Source organism: Enoplosus armatus, chromosome 10, assembly GCF_043641665.1.
Source record: "Enoplosus armatus isolate fEnoArm2 chromosome 10, fEnoArm2.hap1, whole genome shotgun sequence".
Classification (NCBI taxonomy): Eukaryota; Metazoa; Chordata; class Actinopteri; order Centrarchiformes; family Enoplosidae; genus Enoplosus; species Enoplosus armatus.
In genome coordinates this window covers 18,791,710-18,814,290 of record NC_092189.1, presented here as the reverse complement: position 1 = coordinate 18,814,290, position 22,581 = coordinate 18,791,710, and the positions used below count along the sequence as shown (strand labels likewise).

The 22,581-nt window shown below is 39.3% G+C and overlaps 1 protein-coding gene across 1 annotated transcript; it reads right to left on the bottom strand.

Annotated features, from left to right (window-relative positions):
- Positions 1 to 6,950: 6,950 nt before the first annotated feature.
- On the bottom strand, positions 6,951 to 18,132 carry klhl3 (kelch-like family member 3). Its single transcript, XM_070912800.1, has 14 exons — positions 18,006 to 18,132; positions 17,102 to 17,208; positions 16,884 to 17,005; positions 13,717 to 13,879; positions 13,263 to 13,372; positions 11,854 to 11,970; positions 11,044 to 11,193; positions 10,763 to 10,880; positions 9,863 to 10,060; positions 8,814 to 8,915; positions 8,556 to 8,684; positions 7,776 to 7,916; positions 7,189 to 7,332; positions 6,951 to 7,059 (listed from the first exon to the last, which is right to left on the bottom strand). Exons 1-14 carry the CDS (start codon positions 18,065 to 18,067, stop codon positions 7,031 to 7,033), a joined length of 1,692 nt encoding a protein of 563 aa, XP_070768901.1. The 5' UTR covers positions 18,068 to 18,132; the 3' UTR covers positions 6,951 to 7,030.
- Between the last annotated feature and the right edge of the window lie 4,449 nt (positions 18,133 to 22,581).

The following is a 22,581-nucleotide window of genomic DNA, read 5'->3' as shown; positions in this document are numbered from 1 at the left end:
CCACATCAGTTCTCTCGCTTCTTGAGTGAAATGTACTAAAGTATGGAAGTGGGTATTTAAACTGGATGAATAAAAGGCTCAATAAATTAAATATGAAGATATATAATATATACATATATATATAAGCAAATTAAATCTCTGACAACTCAAACAACTAATGAGTATTGATTTCAACACAACATATTATGGCCAAATGTTTTAAAAATCAGAGAAAAACATTTGTATTATATAATAGTAAGTGTAATAAATACTTAGCAAGCAAACACTGATAATGTAGACAGTTTTTCTGACCAAATGTAGGACGGTAGACAAAATACTGCAGTTTGGCTGTTTGATATACTATTATTATTATTATTATTATTATTTGATATGATTTTTCAGAGGATCTAACGTTTGTATATTAACACATCTGCAATGTTGTGGCATACATTTTATTTTTATAATTTTGTTCTTTAGTTTTTAACACCTCATCTATTGCAAACATGCTGCTACTTGGCATTGAACTTAATATACTGCTTCAAACTTTAGCTTCTTTATTTTATTCACTCCCTGTAATTGTGTGGTATAACACAGTGATGAGTAATCAGCACCCTCTAGTGGACAACAGCAGTACAAGCTCGAAGTTAACACCTGCCATTTAATGTTTAAATGTTTTAAACTTTTTTTAAATGTTATGTATAGCATTTTTCATACATCCTGAAAAAGCTGTTGAAAATACAGTTAATATTGTTAACTGACTGGCCAAGCCCTTGTTACATTTACACATGTCACAGTACAAAAAGCAAAGGCAGTAACATTAATAGCTGCAGTCTATTTTGGTGAACCAGTTGCATCATTATTGTCATCAGTCACATTTCCCTGCTATGACAAGACACATTTGGCAAAACTAAAAACTGTAAAGAAACTGAGAACAACACCAATCAAAGACATAATAATACAAATGTTATTCTATGGAAGAAAAAAAAAGCTTAAAAACACATCTGCCAGTCATGATGAAATTACAAAACAGGCTCACTTATAATGTGATTTATGTGATTGAATATAAACTCAGTGTTTATTAGGTGCACCTGTACAATCTGATGCAGTCCAATGCAAGTGTTCATATTTAGTTTTTGTTTGGTGTGTATATGAGAGAGACAAAAACATAGACAACGCCTCAATATACTGTACAGCACCACCTTTAACTATGACCTAAACACGTTTCAGATCAATGTCACCAAAAACTGAACATTATAAACTTCATCAAGATAGATGTTATGGCAGAGCTGTTGTATTGAATTGCTATGGTAGATTGTGCAGATGTACCTATTAAACCACGTGTCTATTTTCTTAATAATAATAATAAGAGACATCATCAGCAGTATGACCTCAGACCACCACAGGAAACCAGTCTTGAGATCAAGTGATCTAAAATTACACAAAACATCAAATAACATCAATTACGTTAAAATTCACTTTTGTTTATTCTAACTTTTCCCACAGAAGGACCTCAAATCCCGTTTTAGCGACATTGTGCCTGTGGTTGCTGCGGCAACGTGCAAACGTATGACGCAAAGCGTAACCTAGAAACCTTTCACAGCCCAGACCAATAAAATACAGCAGAGCCACCATTTCCGCTTCAAAACAAACGTATAGTTTTGTGCTGAATTAGTTTTTCACGGCGGACATTTTGAACCGTCAGAGCGGGAAAAATCACACACGTCATCAACGGTTGAATGGCTATGTGACAACAGGGCCTCATTAATAATATTAGATACACGTGCCTAGTGCTGAGAGAAGTACTCAGATCCTTTACGTAAGTAAAAGTACTAATACCACACTGAAAATACTCCACTACGAGTTAAAGTCCAGCATTCAAAACCTGACTAAAATAAAAGTATGTTATGTGTCAGTTAGTTTTGCAGTAACGGTCCCCGTCAGTGTTTTATTATATATGATGTTTGTGGATTAACATTACTGCTGATCCAAGGCAGGGTTTAAGTAGTTTATTTAGTTTAAGAAGTAGGATTTAGTTAAAAAAAAATAAAAATACAAATTTGGAGGTACATGGGTTTCACTGGACAGGAAGGGTGTGAACAAGTGTCATCTGAAAAGTACCTGAGGCTGTCAGACAACTTGTACTTCAGTGCAGTATTTCAGTAAATACCTGCACTCCACCACAGTCTGTGCTTCTGCTGCTACGACGCCTAAAGGTATGTTTTTAAAACACCTGAGAAATGACACCGTCTTGTGTCACGTGCACCGACTACTACAACCAAACAGTCCCATAAATGTCTCAAAGTCGAGGATGTCAGTCTGTGTCGCCAACAAGCTGCTAAAACCTCAGCTTGTACAGAAACTCACCTGCTGCTCTTCAGTTGCTTCACCAGCTCAGCCGAACAGAAAACATCCTTGTAATAACTTTATTGATCATTTCAGCCCAAAGGACACGTTCTTCCTGTAACAGTCGTCGCACTGTTCAGCACTACAGAGAAGACTGCCAGTTACTAATGAGACTAATTGCACCTGTCAATCAAACAGCAAAGACCACGCCCATAGAGGAGCAGGACTGGCTACACAACATTAAAACTTGTTTTAACAGATTGTAAATATTTACCAACTTATAACTTTCTTTAAAACACAGAATCTGACAGAGGAAATAAAAATTATGGCATTTAAGTTCAAACAAAACACTGATGACGAGACCACCAATACAATGAACAGATATTTATGATTTTAAGTCTCCTACATACTGAGTGCTGCTGAGATGTTTCCAAATGTATTATAACATCTTACTGAAGACCCAGCTGCAAAACCTGTCAGATAATGTTGGACTCACTGGACAAGTATCGATCATCACCTGAAGGTAATAATTACAATACTAATACAAATTCTAATATTAAAAATTTCCAGCAGTGGAAGAAGTACTCAGATATTTTAGTAAAAGTAGCAATACCAGAGTAGAATAATGTATATTATATAATCGTATTAATGCTAGTTAGCTTGTCATTTTTTCCCCCCCGTGGGGATCAATAAGGTCTTAACCTATAATAACATCATAATTTATTTGATTATATTTTGTATCATTAATCTGAATGATGAAAAGTAACTCCAGCTGTCAGATAAATGTAGAGCAGTACAAAGTACGATATTTCTCTCTGAAACGTAGGCAAGTAGAAATATAAAGTAGCAGAAAATGGAAATACTCAAGTACAATTTTGAGGTACATGTACTTAACTTAAGTGCAGTACTTAAATGTACTTTCCACCACTGTTAGTTTCTAATGTTATGGGATAAGTAGAAGATGCAGTTATGATTTAAATAAAGTTTCTCACTGTCTTTAAAATATATCCCCATGTTTTTATTTTTATTTTGCGCTATCATTAACTCGACAAATCCGGTGTACTTTTACTTTAACGGCAGATATTATTTTGTGTAATAACCTCCTCTATTGTTAACTGTAAAACCAACATCTTCTTCACTTGAGCTATAATCGGCAGCGTCTCATCAGATGACACAACAGGCAGACGTAAACAAACAGGAGCAGAGTCCGAGTCCCCTTTCTGCGTACACGTGTATCCAGGATCTGTCCCGTGTTCATGTTATTCTGTCAACTTTTGAGCGAGAGACTTCATATAAAACATCTAAAGTGCTAAATGCATCATTTTACAACTTCAGAAGCACAAGTCACCTTTTTCTTCGTTTTAAGTAAGCCTGACTTAGTATTTGAGTTGATCCAAATTATTTCAAGTTTGAAGGTTTACATGTCACCACAAGTTCGACCTGCACAAACCACAAGATCTCCCAAACACACGTCACTTAACAAACTCACAACATCAACATCCACAGTTCATATTAAAAATATAACATCTGCACTTAGTAAGAACATTATTCATCTAAATCTTCCTCTTGACAAAAAATAAAACAAACTCATTTCAAGGTCCATTTAGTAGCTGCTCTGGAGCTTTCAACTAAGTTTGAACGTCAAAATCTCCATGGTAACTAAGGAAACTCAATCTGCTAATGAACAGCTACTAAATGGACCTTGAGGTGATATTGCTTTGAAACTTCTGTTTCTAAAAGGTCAAGATTGAATTTTGACCCTCAACCATACTGATGATTTTTGGATGTTTTAGGCCATCTTCATCAAACTGCGTCCGAACTTCCTGTTAATTATTGTGTTTTTAAGACATTTTTCCTGCAGTCCAGGCAGCCACTGGTTTCCATTTTACATTTATTTTCAGAACAATAAGAACATCAACTAATAGAGACCTGAATTTGCTTCAGATAGATGACTTATGCCAGTGAACCGAGAAGCTGAGATGTTATTTTAAGGTAGTTAAGCAGCGAATAAAGTCAAGTTTCCCTCTGGTAGGTCAAACATCAACATCCAAAGCTGTGCTTGAAATCACCCTTTATTTGCTGCCAAGTGCATTTATTTACCTTCAGTCATTTGAATTGTCAATTTGATTCAATTGATTCAATTGTTTCAAATGACTGAAGTGTTGAATTCTAAGTGTGCGATTTGTGCTCCATATTGCGCCCTCAAAAGTTCACATTTCACCTTTGATGCCACACTACATCATCATGAAAGGAATCTAAATGTTTTATTAGTTACTAGAGTAAGTATTCAGTGTCTATAATGTAGATAATAGTGAATGAATAATTACAGGTTTCCTGAAATTTGGCAGCCAAACTTGTGATACAAGAAGCTGCTAATATCACACACATATATATATATATATATATGTATATATATATATATATATATATATATATATATATATGTATATATGTATATATATATATATATATATATATATGTATATATGTATATATATGTGTAAATATCACATCTTTTGTGGACTCTTATATGCACTTCCCACCTGCAGACACATGAGCGCACCACACAAAGCCATTATCATCTACCTCCATTATAGGTAGATGATAACGGCCAGAAATTTTAAGCAGGATCTGGAGTGGTGCTCTGGGAATTAGGAGCACAGTTAGAACGTTTTAGTAAGTATTTCAGTAAGCTGCAGCAACTAATGTTTCGACGTAAAGTGCGTCTTTATCATGAAGTGTGTCAAAATGTTGTGGCAATAACTATAACTGTATGCTGCAGACTTCAGGACTCCAGATCCCGTCCTAATTGTCCCGTCTGTCCATTTGTGGAGATTCCCTCAAAAGATCTGAATATTCACAGTGATCACTTACAGGATCTCGAGTGAATTTCAAGTCACTCCAAGTGGACTTTTATACTGTAACTGAAACAAACACTAACTAACTTCTGGGAAGACGAGAAAAAAACGTTTTTTCCATCTAAATGTATGACTTGTAACATGGATGGGACTAACGTAGAACACATGGCTAAACATACAAAAACAACAGTATGGTCTTTTAAATATCTTTTATACTTTTTTGTCAGAGGGCGTTGAATGAATTGACAGCTGATTGCATGATTTTTGGAAGATTGTAGGCAGAAGTGAAAGGCTTTCTTCTACGAATCTCTTTTCTTCAAAGCTATGGCACCAGTCAGTCAACTGAATAACTACATGTAAAATATATCACCCACCATCCTCTGAATGATTGTGAGTTGAGCACAAGAAATGGGAACCTCACCTTGATATGAATAAATGCTATGTGATCAATCGTCTCAAAACAATAAATAGAAAATCTTAAACCTGCATCTTTTACAGTTGGATTTCTACAGTGCATTTTGACACACTCCCTTAGACAATGAACAGAAACAATTCAATCATTTCCATTTGTCACTAAGAGATAAAAACACCATGTGACTCCGGCATTAATCTGATCATCATAACTGGCACATTTTTTTTTACAATTTCGGATGAAATTATTGGCCTAACGATCAGCCACGGAGACCCAGCAGGTCAGTGATCCAGTTGGTCAGTCAGAGAGACGGCCGGCCAATCAGTGAGTCAGACAGCCGGCCTGCATCAGTCAGTGCAAGTGATCAGTGCTTCAGTAGTGTGTCGACAACAGAATCAAGTCCTACTGTGTCGAATCAGATCAGCTGGCCTGGGTCTAAAGCCACAGCAGTGGTCTTTCAACCTCTTTAAAAACAATCTCAAAAATATTAAATATGATAGCGGATTTGCATATAAGGTGTTTTCTACATTCTTTAAATTATGCTGCAGCTCTCCAGGTCCAGGCCGCTGGGGTTGAGAACAAATACACTGTGTTAAGCTGGTTTTCATTCAGTCCAACAGCGGGACCTGCTGACGGTCGGCACGGCAATCAACAGCAGAATTTCTCAAAATCAAGCTGAGCAAATAGTTGCCATGAGCTGATTTATATTATAGGGAACTGTGGCAAGTGTCATTATTTAAAAAAACAACAAAAAGAAAAACAGGGTCCCAGGGGGTGCCCAGGGTTCCAGGATTGTGGATACGGCTCTTGCAACAGCCAATCACGGGCCAATGTTGCAATGTCCTGATAATTGCAGCCGTGAACGCTGTAGGCAGCCAGTCTGCCTAAAACCAGCACATAGCAAAGCTGGTTCAGTTAATCAGTGTTTCTCTCAGCTGGTGGTTTAAAGTATTCAGTTTCCCAGGTTTGATACAGTGCATCACACAAATGCCGCCATTACACCACCGAGCATCTGAAGCACTCCGCTCTGCTCGGCCCATCCATGTTCCTTTCAAAGTCCGAGTCTTTCTAACATCAGCGCCTGAGTGAGTCTTCTGTCAGCTGATACAGCCACTTGTTATGTGCTTGGCATTTGAAACCTTCCCACCAAGGCTATTGTTTCTTATCCAGTGCAACAGGGTCCTTAAAAGTCAGGATCTCGCTAATGGAAAATGGCTTGGACATAGCAACAAAATCAGGCTGTGGTTTAGCGCCAAAAAAATTCCTCAAGATGCATCCTTGTATATTAAGTCAGCTGAGGATCGAGGGCGTCCCGTCCATTTGGACAGTGTTCATCTCAGGCGTTGCTTCTGCATTTGCCTGTTGAGCTTCAGACGTCAGTGTGAGTCTCTGTGAAACCGGCTGCCGACGCAGAGCTGATTCTGTGGGAGGCCCCGGGTCATAACGGCTTGTCAATCACTGCGACTCCTGTAGGAGTGAGAAAATGAAAGAGTGAGTGAGAGAAGCAGCCACATAAACAGGTAAAATGTGAAGACTTCTTTCTCTCTATATGACGTAGAAATGTAGCCTGTGGCGTGACGGCGTGACCAGACTCACCAGCATAGCTGCGTCCATTGCTCATGTTTGTGGGAATGAGGCTCCACTTGTCTGTGGCCGGGTTGTAAAACTCTACAGAGGAGAGGTTACACGACCCGTCGTCTCCTCCAATCACGTACAGCAGCCCGTTTATGGCACAGACACCTTGAGGAGACAGTTAAACAAATCCTGATACACAATTCTCTGGCCATTTAATCACTATCTTGAGAATTCCCTTTTAACTCTTTTAGATCACTTCCCCGGTCATATTGCGCACCTATCTAACAATACATACCAACCACAAAAACTTTACAAAAAAAAATCTATTTCTTTTTATTATTATGTCAAAATCCTATCATGTTTTCTTCCTGTAAAACAAAATATGACATGTGCTTACATAAGCTTGAACCAATCAATTTCAACCAAAGAATATCTCTGCTATTAATCAAAGAGCTTTTGTTGCCTAAAGAATGGCAGCTGACTAGATATTTACAGGTGATCATATGACTGTTGGAAAAGTCTTGAAACCACAGGAGCCATTTCGAGCATTTTCAGTAACTTCCTGTGTGTGGTTGGTGGATGCTGTGTGTCTGTGGTCGTTATCTGACCTGCGTTTCGTCGGCACATGTTCATGTCACAGACCAGCCTCCAGGAGTTGGTCTGCGAGTCGTACACCTCAACGCTCTTCCTCACCAGAGGACCGTCATGTCCTCCTGCTGCATACAGCTGACCGCTCAACACACCTACACCTGGACAAAAAATAACACACAAAGGTATCAGTGTGAGCGGTGTTATAGCGTTGTCATGACACCAGAATTGAGATTTTAATGCGTGTTACAATACAGAATAAATATTTAAAAATATATATATATATATAAAATACTTTTTGCAAGATGGTGGAACTTGTCTTCATGTTGTCATGGTGAGCACAGTCATGTCACTGTGATGAATTGTAATAGTTGTGTTCTTTATAGGACTTCTGAGGGTGCAATTACAGACACAGTCCACCAGGTGGTGCTGTAGCTCCACAGGAAACAGTTGGCAAAAGTATACTGTATCATTAACTATAATACAGTAACGTGCTGTGTAAGGCTTCTTCGATTCAACTGGGGTAATCTTGTTCTATATACAGGGTCAGTGTCAGGCTGATATACATTGTACCTGGTACAGATGATCACAAATAACAGAAAAATAATATTAAGATCATTTGAATAAACTTTATCTGATTAAAAATGATTTTGTCCAGCATGTTAACATGTGTACAACTTTTCTGGAGAACCACTAGTCAGAGTAAAATCTGTATTGTTTTGATGCCCCATGTGTATTATGTATGTAGAGTAGGGTGCAATATAGTGTGTGTGTGTGTGTGTGTGTGTGTGTGTGTGTACCTGCTCCACTGCGCCGTGTGCTCATGTCAGCTACATAGCACCACTGATCAGTGACAGGGTCGTATTCTTCCACTGTACTGAGACACTGACGGGATGCTCCATCATAGCCTCCTACTGCATACAGCTTACCTATAGACACACACACACACACAGACACACAGACACAGACACAGACACAGACACGTTCATTAAAACAGGTGACGTGAATTTTGGCTTTTCATTGAAATGACATATGATGTAATCACACTTCTGTCTTACCATCGACGACCCCGACACCCACACTGCTGCGTCGGGTGTTCATGGGGGCTACATACATCCACTCGTCGGTTTTGTAATTGAAGGCTTCTACTGTCGACAAACCTGAAGAAGAGATAAGAGAAGAAGAGAGAAGAGAAGAGGAGAGGCAAACAAATTAGCGAATAACATTAAAAGGTTAGAATAAGAGTGCGAGCGTGTTAATCAGTCTGTAGGTGTAAACAGACGTGTTAAGAGAAGAAAATGGCTCCCATGTCTCCTGTGTTTACTGTTAACACTGTAGTAGGCAGTTGCGCTACTGCAAGCAATTATATTCGACTCACCCTCAGGTGGTGATCAACAGATAATGATGATAATGACGCCAGATGGGAAATATGTTTGAAAAACTGGACAGGAAACTAAATCAGTTAACTTCTGTTTAGTTTTCTCCATTTTCAATTCAATTTTGCAATTTGTTCTACAGCTGGAAATACTTTTTTTAACCTCTGTGGGAACTAATGCAGTGTGTTGCATAATTCATCATGTGTAACAGTAATGCAGGAGTGAAAAATTAAAGGAGAACTTAATAGATTTTTATCTTATCTCTCCATACTAGTCACATATTGAGATACCAATAGACACCAGTAGAGCCGTCAGCACTGTGTCCCATAAAAAGGCTCTTCAGCCCAAATTATTTACCTCATGCAATCAAGGCCTCAACATTAGCAAGTACTGTGTAATTACAAAATTGCACAATGTAAAACTACAAGTTCCATGTTTCAAAGTCTTCAGTTTTCCCGGTTTGTTTTGGTTGCACACAAAATACAGAATTATGAAACTTATATTTTTAACCATGAGTCGTGATTGGACAGGGGATAAAACTGACTTCCTGGCAAAACAACTGTACGAGAATGTGAAATGACTAGAGGTTCAAAATTTAGAGCACTTTTCCAGACTTGCTTTTTCCCAGTCCTGCAGGAGGAACCATATTAACTACTTTAGCTGCAACTGCACAGCCCTTCTGTGTGTGTGTGTGTGTGTGTGTGTGTGTGTGTGTGTGTGTGTGTGTGTACCTATACTTCCGTTAAAGCCCCCCACGGCGTACAGTAAATCCGCCAACACAGCAGCTCCCAGTGTACTGCGTCTCTCCTGCATGCTCGCCACCGCACTCCACTGGTCTCTCACTCCGTCGTAGACGTCGACTGTTCGTTCCCGCAGTGAACTGTTGAAACCTCCAACGGCATACACACGACCTGCCATGGACACCACACCTGGACACACACACACACACACACACACACACACACACACACACACACACACACACACACACACACACACACACACACACACACACACACACACACACACACACACACACACACACACACACACACACACAATGAAATGTGTAAAAGCGTAATTAAGCCAATCAACATATTGTTTATACTTTACGTTACATTACAAAGCATAGCTTAGTTTTCCAGATTAGTTTCAGACTTATTTCAGTATTGTGTAAGAATCAACTTCCAGAAACTTCAATCTGGTATGACACAGTAAACCAGCACCAAACATTTCATCTACTTTTATATTGAGTCCAAGTTGTGTTGTTTGGTAAAGCAGGTGCAAGGAGGGACTGTCATTTCTGGTGCATTCGAGGACACTCCGCTATCAAGATTTTATTGAATTACATGAATGAAATCTGATCAGAAAGATTTAAGACATTAGACACTTTGCTGACAAGTCAAGGTATTAAATTCTTGAACATTTTAACTAGATTTTTTACATTTACTTGCACTCACTGCTTGAAAGCTGCCTTATATTTATAACGGATGATTTTTAAAAAGGCTTTGTCAGCTGAGAATTGTTGATTAAACTTAATTACATTTTTTAGGTTTTGTGCTGTTGTGGTATAACACTGTAAAGTGTTTGAATGTTATTGTGTCCAGCCCCTAGACAAAACACACACTGACCTGCCCGGCAGCGTCTTGAAGGCAAGTCGGCTACTTGGTGCCATCGATCTTCCTGGAAGTCGTAACACTCCACACTGCGGATCGCCTTAGGAGCCTGGCCGCCCACCACAATCATCACCTGTACATGCACACGGTTAGTGTTAGCCCTTTGAATCACAGTAAGTGTGTTTGCACAAGGTAAACACACATTGAACTTGTATTAACTACTACTATGACTACATGTTCTATCTGCCTTGTCGATTGGCGTGTGTGACAGTATGTATGTGTGTGTGTTTGTGTACTTTTGGGATGCTGATAGGAGTTCGGGGTCGGGTCCTGTCGGTCTTAATGAGGTGCCGTTGGTCAGCTGGCAGCAGGTGATACTTCATTGCTTCTATGAGAAAATCTTTACAGGTGTTGTTGTTCTTTATCAAAGCCTCTTCCTCGACAATCTGAAACAGGGATTGAGACAGAAGACACTACTTCCTGAATTTTATTTTTCTTATTTAGATGTCTAGAGGATACTTTGTATTAGCTTCAGTTTTAGTGTGACTTTAGTCAGTTATTAGGGAGTTATTCTAATTACACATCGCCGTGATGATCTCTCTTTTCATCCAACCACTCTGCTGTGACTTTCCGTCTGCAATCTGTTATTGTGCACATGTATACGTGCAAAAAGCCGATTAGAAACTCTAACCGAGAGACAGGATACCTCCTGTATAAATGGCAGAGAAATCTGCGTCCTGCAGGAGAAATCTATTTATGGAAATCAGGTTTCTCTAATCCCCTACCCCGATTACGGAAACCTGATTTCTCATTCACATGACATTTAAGAAATCAGCTTCCTGGCTAACCCTAACTTTCAGGACTTTGTTCAAACCCTGAAGTGTGTATAAACACACTGATAATGGCAGCTGTCTAGAGAACATACTGAGTAATGTACAGCATATAAAAGAACAAACACAGTTACTCATAGCCTTAATAACATTCAGGGGCCAACATTTTTCTATTACTACTAACATTTTATGTGAGCGACATTCCCAACATTGCAGAGGGCAGTGAGGGGTGAAAAAGAAGAATGTAGAGAAAGCCGAGCAGGGAGTTTATTTTACCTGTACCAGGTAGTCCCTGGACAGTAGTGGAAGTCTGACATGCTCCATCAGTTTGGGCATGTACTCCAGACGAGCTGGTTTATCGTACTTGATCCAAGCTATCATAGCCTCAAACACCTAAGAGAGAGAAGGAGAGGAGAGTCAGACAACAGTGAGGGAGAAAACATGACAGGGTGAGGCAGAAATGGAGACAAATATGAAGACAGGCATTGAATTGTTAAAATGGATTCAGATTTCTTAAACAAAGTACTTTGCTTTGTCCTACTTTGACTTAAAAATACAATGACTTGTCGATGCCCTGTTTCACACTTTTTGAGTGTGTGTGTGTGTGTGTGTAAAATGTTGTTTTATTGGTGATGCAAGACCAAAGCTGCACATTTTTAACGATTTAACTCACTGATTGTGTGAACCGCATCGTTCTGGCTGTAGACACTGTGTCCTTTCATAGTGAAATACAAGTATTGATTGCTCTCGCAGTTGCTCCCAGCAGGATGACAGCGCGAAAGAGGTGGCAGACTTACACAGATGGCAGATTGAGAGATCTAACATCTCTGCTTCAAATTCATTGATTTACACACATTCACACTTGATCATCTCCTGTTGGCCTGTGGAGGGCAAACCAGGGCAAACCAGGGACTGAGTGCCCCTCCCGCTGTGCACAAAGGGACAGCAACGATGGTTGTTGAGGAAAAGAGGATCATTACTCAACGGCTCCCCACACTTTCTCATCTTCCAGGGTTCAAACTAGCCAACTTCTAAACTCAAGCCATCTACCAACATACAGTATAAACTACTTCCACTTCAGATATACACAGGCCAAAATATAGACATGTATAATGTAGTACAATGCATAGAACTTTCAACAAAAGTGAATGCAAAAACATATGGGAGGGGGTCTACTTTTGTATTGATCCACCCACCAATAAATTGTAGCAGATCATTCTGCAGTAACAGTTTGTGTCTCCAGATGCTACCAGTTTGACATTGAATCAACAGTATGACAGCGTCCTGCTCCCTCTGCGTCTCTATCTGACTGAACCAGCAGTTATCATGACTGCTGCTGCTCTGACAGCAGGATGACACACAGATGCTCCCTCAGACTCTTCCTGTTGACAGACTAACAGCAGACAGACACAGCATCCTCTGGAATGCGTTCGCTGTCAAGGCGAGCTTATCAGACGCAGCGAGTATGATGAGGACACGTCTTTATAATACAGCTATAGATCTTTCTCGGCTCCCACTCCCATGTCTAGAATTCCTTAATCTTGTCCCTTTCCTTGTTGTCATGATCTGTTATTTTGTGTTACATATAAATGTAATTCTCACATATCTTTTCACCCACGAAGAAAAACACGAACTGCTTTTATTAAAAGGGCTGAAGTGTGTGTGTGTACAATGTGCTGTCTGACCTTCTCCTCTGTGGAAACTGTGAGTTTGTCACTGGAGATGAGGCTGCACACCTGCTGCAGAGAAAGGCCCAGAAACTCCTCTCCCTGCACCACGTCAGTGAAATGCTGCTCTGAAAGACACAAACATGCAGGGTTACACACACCACACACTAAATATTTTAGCTAATAAGCTCTGTGACATAAAAAAACATCTGTCAAAGCTCAAATGTCGCTGAAAAGACATCTCTTCAACATCTAACCTCATTTTCAAACTCTCTGGACATGCAACAGAGTTCTGCATTTTTCAGGGCTGGTGAAACTGTTACATAAAAGTACCACCACCTACCACACCACACACACACACACACACACACACACACACACACACACACACACACACACACACACACACACACACACACACACAGTGGCAAAGATGACTCAGGTTTAGTGGTGTGAACATCGAGAAGCTTACCGGCGTACGCGTGGGACTGGTTGAGAAGCTGTGTGCATGTGTGCAGGTCAGCGAAGGCTCTGATGCCCAGACAGTTGGTGGGGTGAAGCTGAGACTGCAGGAACTCACAACAAACCTGACGAACATCCATCAGCTGGAGGAGGCTGGCTGCTGGCAGCAGAACCTGCAGCGAGGACACACACATATAAAGTCAGTTTAAAACTCAAACTGGATTTTATTGGTGGAAGAACTTTACAGGAAGAAACTGAGTTGGGCATCCATATTCTGGGTCATCGAACAAATTCAAACAACATCAACCTGCCAAAAGTGTTTTAAAAATAACATGAAAAAGCACAATTATTTACCATCCACAGCCAAAGAGTTAGGAACATTTGGTAGCTGGAAGTCAGGTAGCTGTTTATCCGGACATCTACTCTACATGCAAACAGCTCATTACTTACTCAGTCAGTTAGTTTATTAATGAATTAACCAGCCACTCAAACAACCTGCCAAGCAGTCCAGCGAGCGGCCAAACAAGCTAGCCATTAACCTCTGTCACCTTTGTGCCCACTCAGTCAATCTGTCTATAAGGCCAGCAGAATATTTTAAATGAAATCATATTTTTTGTCATATTTTAGGAAAATAGTGAGTTTGCAAGCAAAATAAAGCCCTGGATTTGGCTTTAATCTCTGCAATGTGTACTGGCTGAACAACCAAATTTGCTGCAGTTTTATTGCAGCTTTGTTCATTTACAAAACCTAAAACAGGATCATCTGCAACTGCATGTGTAACATGTGTAATGTAGCTAATTGTGTGTCTTTGGCCATAGTTCTCCAGTTTTACCACTGCATCTCTTTGCAAGCTCCCCCATCTGACCTTTACACCACCAAATGGACAGACATGAAGTCACAATGAATACAGTGATATGTGTTTGCTGCAGAACAACAGCCCTCAAGAATACACCAAAATGTTTAGGTCACTTGGACATAACATCATACCAATAAATATTACCACATTTTCATCAAGAAGCATCTATAAAGGGTATTTTGTCAAAAGCACTGTGATATCCGATTCTGTCACTGTTGCTCAGTCCTGCAGCCATAATGAAGCGTTAAAACATGCTGTGTTGAAGGTTGATGGCGTGTTGTTTCAGGTGCTGGTGAAACATTGAAATACAGTCCAAGGCCGGTTTGAGTAAGAGATCCATGAGTTTGAGGGCTTATCAGCCACGAAAAAACACTGGACAGCCATGTCTAACACTTACAGACAGGATTTTACAACTCTGGAAAGTTATCAAGTATTATCTTTTGTCGCAGCGATCGTGAGGTAAACAACACCAAAACAGTCACTGTTTGTGTTACAAAGCAATAGGCCAGGAATTGGGGATTTTATGTATTTGATTGGCCAACGCAGCGCCTCACTGGACAACATCATGTTGTGATGTGGCAAAAGTTGAGCCTGGTTCAACTTTTTTCACGGACAATCCTGCATTTCCTTCCATTGGCTCGACTGGCCTCATTCAAAGAAATACACTTTGCTGCATCCTGACACATAAGCTTAACTAGGTCAGTGAGACAGCTTCTGTCTGCCTCTACACCTCTCTGTCTACACACTCACTCACTCATCCTCTGAGTGTGTATTGTTACTGTCTCCTCTGTTTTCTGTGCACAGCTGCCCTGAAGCCTTATGTCTTGTAAAGGGGAGCATGAGGCCCACTGAAACTGTGACACCATAGCACACACACACACACACACACACACACACACACACACACACACACACACACACACACACACACACACACACACACACACACACACACACACACACAGGACTGAGGGCAGCACAAACAACACATATATTGTACAGCAACAACAAAATCCAAGAAAAGAAGAGTAAAAGCAGTCTTTTACTGGATATGAGCCAATAGTCAAAACACACACGTCACACATTCAAGAGTGAGCCAATCGGGCAGGCACGCTGCTAACAGTGGGAGGATTTCCTGCCTCTCTCCATCCACACTTCCTGTGCTAATAATCAGAGGAAGTATCCTGCCTGCAGCTTGATCCTGCTGAATTTATTCAACCCCACGACAGAGCCATGCAGCTTCCAAGAGTTAATGCCACTGAGGTAAACAAGGCCTCCGTCCAGTGCTTTCACAGCAAAACACAACCATTACCAGCTCTTACATCTCTTGTAATAAACTTCTGCCCCTCAGGCAGGTTCATTTTGGCCAGTCTGAAATTTAACGGAAAAAACAAATAGTTAAAGTGAAGAATTTCCCTTTTTGGCAAACAAAAACACTGACATCTTCAAAATAATTGAAAATCAAATTTTAATTAATTAGCAGCTTTTTGGTTCTTACTTTTTTCCTTATTTTCTCTCAGATATACCGACTTTACAGATTTTTAGTCTTCTTTTGGTTGTATTTTTTGTCTAAAAGTTCACTCCACATTGACAACCACTAGAGATTAGACCAAAAGCCTGAAATGAATGTGTTCTGAATAAATGCTGTATATAAAAAGGGGTTTAAACATTTGCTGCATCCACCGCACACAGAACTTACAAACGCCTCTGAAATTGTAGAAAATAAAGATTGTTAGCAGTTTCCCTCTTATGAATCCTGCAGGAGTTGGTTGTTAGCGTTAAATACCAGCTTGTTGTGGTGTTACTCTGACATTTGCTCAAAATACAGGACTGCACACAGAAAAAGACCAAGCTTTTCAAGACAGCAGCTACAAGACAAGCCTTCTTCTCCAAAGGAAGTTTTATAACTGTGTGTCTAATGCTGTCATCTGTCATGTAATCTTTCTGCTGGGAGCAGCAGCGCCTCTTTGATTTAATTACCGAAACTATAAAACTATGAAAAATGAACTGAGCTAGTGTTTTAAAACGCTGGTCCCCGGGCAGCTACATGATTACTTCTTCAAAACTGAATCCTTCAACAGAGGAGAGGAGCTGAGAGGGATACATGGACCCAACACACAAAAAGCCTTGCAGGATATACGATGAGAAGACGTCGCTAATATCCCGCTAATTCTATTACTGCTGCTAATATATAGAGTTGGGAACAAGGTAAAAGCCACCATAACAGAAGAAAAGAGAAAAGAAAAAACATCAAGTAAAAACAGGAAAACACTTTTTCACTGCCTTCCTCCTCGCTCTCCTCTTCATCAACACACTCTCACCTGGACGTTGTCCTCTGTGACCTCGATCTCAGCTGTGTAGATGTAGTCGACCAGTTTTCTTAGCGTCTGTCCATCCACCTCTCTGATCTCCACCTGATGGGCTTTGCTCTCACTCATGTCACCTACAAAACACACACAGTTAAGTACATGCCAGCACACACACACACAAACACACACAACAGATATAATGCCAAGCAAACTCAACAGTGTGTGTGTACCTGTGAACATGGCACAGAAGTAGGGGCTACAGGACGCCAGGACCACCCTGTGAGCTGGCACTTCAACGCTGCCCGCCACCAGCTGGACGTCACACAGCATCTTTTTACTGAAGTATGAGGAGCAACAGAGAGAGAGAAGAAGGTGCTAATTTTTATCTTGTTTATTCAAGTGTTTGTGATAACTGCTGTGTAAAAAATAAATATGCATACAGGAGCCAGGAAAAGTGGGCATCTTTAAAGCCAAGTATGGGTAGGATGGCGGCCAGCAAATGTGCCAGTTAAGGTGTTAAATCTTCATGGGTTTACTCAAAAAATCATATGGAATATATGAGTTTGATGCAGTTGGAGGTTCCATGTTTTAAGATCATTATCAGGAAAGAGTAGGATGTAGAGTCATAAAATAAGACAAAATAAGATAATCCTTTATTAATCCCTCAGTGGGGAGATTTGCATTGTTGCTGCAGCACACAGGATAGTGCAATTAAGACATAAGTAGAGAATCAAGATACAATAAATAAAAACAATAAAGACTGTTATAAAAAAGCTACTAAAACTAAAAAACTAAAATTTACAAATGTAAAAATTCACAGAAATAAAGAAATAAAGGTTAAGAGATTATACATTATTTCTTACTTATACTTTATACTTAACCTTTTCCCTTTCGAACGAGGACCACAAACAAAATAAGCCTTTAGCTTTATTGTGTCTTTATCCTCTACAATGTAGTTGTATGCAAGACTGGGTGATTGCAGTCTTGCATGTACCTTTGTTATTGTCAAATATATCTATTAATCTACCTACAAATATCGATCACCAACCTATGAGCTTCAGTACATCGCATGTGTTTTTCCAGCGTTTTAAGTGAAAGCAATAACTGTAGCAAACAACACTGTCAGCAACACACCTCCTCAGGTCATTCATCAGCTGGAAAGCCTTCCTCATGTGCGTATGGTTGAAGGTGTGCATCCCTCCATTCACCGTGTCCTCCTCTGAATCCGTGGTACAGTTTGGACGTGGTGAGGCCGGTGTGGCCACCAGACTGGTAAGACATGAGAGGCAGTGTCTGGATCATTGGAGATAGATGGTGACCCAACAGTTAGACTGGATAACTGTGGTAAAATGAATCTTTAAATGAAAATTTAAAGTTCTTTAAATATACTTGTTTTGTCATTATTGTGCTTTACCACAGAAAATTGCTTAATAATTAATTATGTTGTTGCAGATTCATTTTCTGTCCTTCAAGTAACTGTTTCAGATATACAGTAATGTCTGACAATTGCGCACAAAGCATCAAACTGCAATTTTTTGAAATACTAAACAACTTTCTCAAAAAGCTTAAAAAGCTTAAAAAAAGACAGTACATGAAACCTTGGAAATGTTCAACAAACTTGAATTGTGGGATTCAATGTAGCTATTTTTGATGATGCAAATAGGGTCGGGCTATACATACAACAGAACCAGAGATTTCAATGTACTGTTTGTACCAAGATATCTATCCTTTTAACATCTCTGGTTGCACAGGACTGATTGGGTTAGTTCACAAGATTTCACAAAAACATATTCCCATTTTAATTATTAACAGTGTCTCAACTGAATTCCCAGAAAATCTACTACATCACAATATATATATATTGTTGTTGGCCATGCACCAATCCAATACGCTGGATCGATATTGGTGTCTGTGCTGATACTGACCTTATGAAGCAAATCAAGGAATCAGCCCTGACATGTCCTATCTAAATCAAATGCAGTTTCTTTGTCAATGTCATTGTAAAATTCATTGTTTTCTCAATCAGTCACGTTTATTCAGTCACAGCAGACCACTGACGGTTTTTATTGCTTCATACTTATATAAGACAAATACAAGATTTTATCCATATCGCCCAACTCCAGATCAATTATTTTTAAAGCTAATGTATTAAATTGATGGATGTCATTTTCCTGACGTGCTAACTGCACTAAATAACCATTCAAGCATGCGTATTTGACGGATGATCCCTGTTGTATTCAGCATAATGGTATGACAGTAGTCCTTGATCCATATCCTTCAATCGTATTCTTAAGTCATAGTGACGTAAAGGATGAGGCTGTTGGTATTATATATTTTTCTTGTGGCCAACAAATACCATGAAAAGACAAAAGCGAAAATGTTCTAACTTCCCTACCCTGTCTAAATGTATTTATACTGTAAATAATTGAAATCTAGTCACAAATATGAGATTAAATTTTTTTTAAAGTTTAAACAATTTCCAAAAACTGCAGTTTTTAACAAATGTTACTCAGGAGTAGATTGCATACATGTGTCCCATTTGGTACAGTAGTGAGTATTTACAGCAACAGGATGGTGTATATGGGACTGAAAATAAACTACAGTAGTTGTGTTTATAACAATGAAGGAACATGACATGCCAGTTCAACTCTGGTGTCCATGGTACAGAGGAATACACCACATCAGGCTTACACTACACAGAAAATATTTAACTGGGATACATTTATTGTTTTTTTAGTTTTGTTTTTTTGTTTTTAGTCTTCCCATTGGATTTGCTGACAATAAGAAATATACATATTATTGCCAGCCTTATCCTAGACCTCCTCAAGAAAAGGTACACAAAGAAAAGAGGAAAAACAAAAATATTTCTTAACCCAATGCTTCATAAAGCAGCCTGGCCACACAGAAGAAGCCATGTGGAATACTGACCCGAGGTAACACCTTTGACAACATGTAAATTAAGTTTTAAATTCAACGTTTCACCAAAGGTGACCTGCACTTACCTGAGAGCAGGTGGCAGGAAGAAAACAAGATATGTGACATCAACCAGAACTGATCTAACGGAGCATTTGTTTTCATGTTTCACATTGTTAGTAACAAAATTAATGACTATCCACTGTGCATGTACTGTATCTTATCTTGACTCTCAAGATAACATACATAATGACTCGTCTTCAACAGATTGAAGAAATAATGATACAGCATTTACAAGCCACAGGCTCATTGTGTCAACTCAAGGTAGCACAAGTCATGACTCTGACAGATTACAGAAAAATCGTCTTTTTTGTCCAAATATCAAAGAGTTAACTAGAAAATTATGTTTGTTTTGAGTTTGTTGAGCGTCAAGTTGGCAAGCTGGCTAGCTTTTAGCATTGCTAATCATTTAACTTCATTGCTAACATAAGCTTATGATAGCTACCGTTAACTGCCATAAATCATTGCGTAGTAAGAACCACTTCTGGGAGCCAGTCTACACTCAGTTCACTGTCCGTAAGCAACGACATGATAACAGTTTCAAATGTCTACATGTTAACTTGGGAGTTTTGTTAGCAACTTAACTGCATCAGCTGGGCAGCCAACGATGCTAGCTAACTTGCCGAAGCTAACTAGTCAACAAGGCTAGCTTGAGTTCGTGTGCTAGGAGAAAGCTCTTGGACTGTCTGTGTTGGATTTATGGCCGGTGGATCATGTGGGGTAAAATGTTATCCAACAGATGTAGAAGCAGCGTGAATCACAGCTTTACCAAATAATCCCTACCGCTGAGCCAACTCACCCCAACGACACACCGTCCATCCTCACGGAGTCAGACACCACAGCAGGCATGAGCGCTGTACAGCCGCACAAAGATGGTGTATTAACAAGAGGAATCACTCCGTAGTTTAAAAAAGTGTACAGACACATGCAGTTAATTGTTCTGTTGTGTCTGACTCGGTGCAATATCTCGTCTATTTAATGAGTATTCATTTATATGTATATATATTTTTAATGATTATCCTTGTTGAATTTTCCAAGTTACATACAAAATAGGCCTGCAACTACTGATTATTTTATGATTTAGATCAATCGTTTGGTCTATAAAATGTATGAAAATAGTGAAAAACGACTAAAGCTCAAGATATTTGTTTTGTCCAACAGTTCAAAAACCACAGATATTCAGTTTACAATGATTTAACACAGAAAATGCTCACAATTAAGAATCTGTAACCAATGAATGTTTGGTAAGATTCAGTATAACTGCACACACGCAATATTTTGCACACTGTACAGCTAATTTCAATTTCAAACAATTTTACATTTAACTCTTGACTTGCAGTAGTTGTTTATTTTTCTTTTCTCTTACGTTTATTGTGATCGTTATGCACCAAAATAAAAGCCAATTCCTTGTATGTCAAAACCTATTGGGCAATAAACCTGCAGTCAACCTGACAAACTCACACTGACCCCCCCCCCAACACAAACACAAGTTATACGTTATATTAACGTACATCACCCCTGTCCCCCCTGCGTTACATTAACGCACCCACCCCCTACTGGACACTTTATCTGGACACTTTACTTTATTCTGGTCACTGCACTGTTTGTTATTTATCTTATTTTTATTTATTTTTTTTATTCTTATTTTACCTTTTATATTCTACTTATTTGTTATCGAAACAATAGCACCTTCAGACCACAGCAAATTCCTTGTAATGTATGTTACTTGGCAATAAACAGTTTCTGATTCTGATTCTCAGACGAAAAACATAACTGATAAATTCATAAACTGACAGTGTGATGACATACTGCAGCGGAAGTTTACTTCAAAAATGAAGACTTATCAGAACATGTAGTAAAAGTTTCTGTGTGATAAGAGAAAGATTTGCTCCAGAAGAGTCTTGGCTCTGGATGTTTTCATACCCAGAAATAGGGTCAGAGTGACAGCTCGTCCTTTTTTCCCCTCTCTCTGCTGCCAGTGAGTCCTACTGTTTTCTACAAAAACAATTCTTGAAGGCGTACCCTTAAAATCAATCTCCCCTTAAAGATGGTGCATTCGTCAAAAATTCCGGACCTTAATTCCATTCACGATCTGCAGTTAGACATCCCAACAACGCCAAAAATAAATGTATTAGCTGAGATTTGGAAAGATGGTGCATATTTTGTGATTTTTCTTAAAAATTTAGATTGAACATTGGATCCCACAAGAAAAGTGATGTAATTTACAATCAACTGGCTGCACGTGTGGGTTTATGAAGGTAAACAAACCCGTGCCTGGAAAAAGTGGCAAACATTTTTTCACATTAACTGAAAGTGAAACCAGTTTACAAACTGTAACTTAACACTCTGCAAGCTTAAAAACATTGACTGCAATACCTGGTTTAACAAAAAACACAAATCCGTGTATTCCACTCTGCATCCATGTAGGTAATAGTGAATAGAGCCAATCCTTAAAAGTTGATGCTTATTTGTTCATTTTATTGAAAGCTGCCATATAAATTAAAGTCAATTAACTGCGGGACCAAGTCAGCTACAAAGGTGCTGCTTTTACTGATCAGATAAATCTTTGCCGGTATAAAATGGCCGATGGACTGGAAATGCAGGAATTTACAAGCAATACTCCCTCCTGGTGGTAGCTTTATGAAGTCGCTTCACAAGGTTACAAAAGGCATTAAGAGGGAGATTGCCTCACCTGAAACGTAGCCCACGCGGCTTGAATCAAGACTGCGAGATTAGA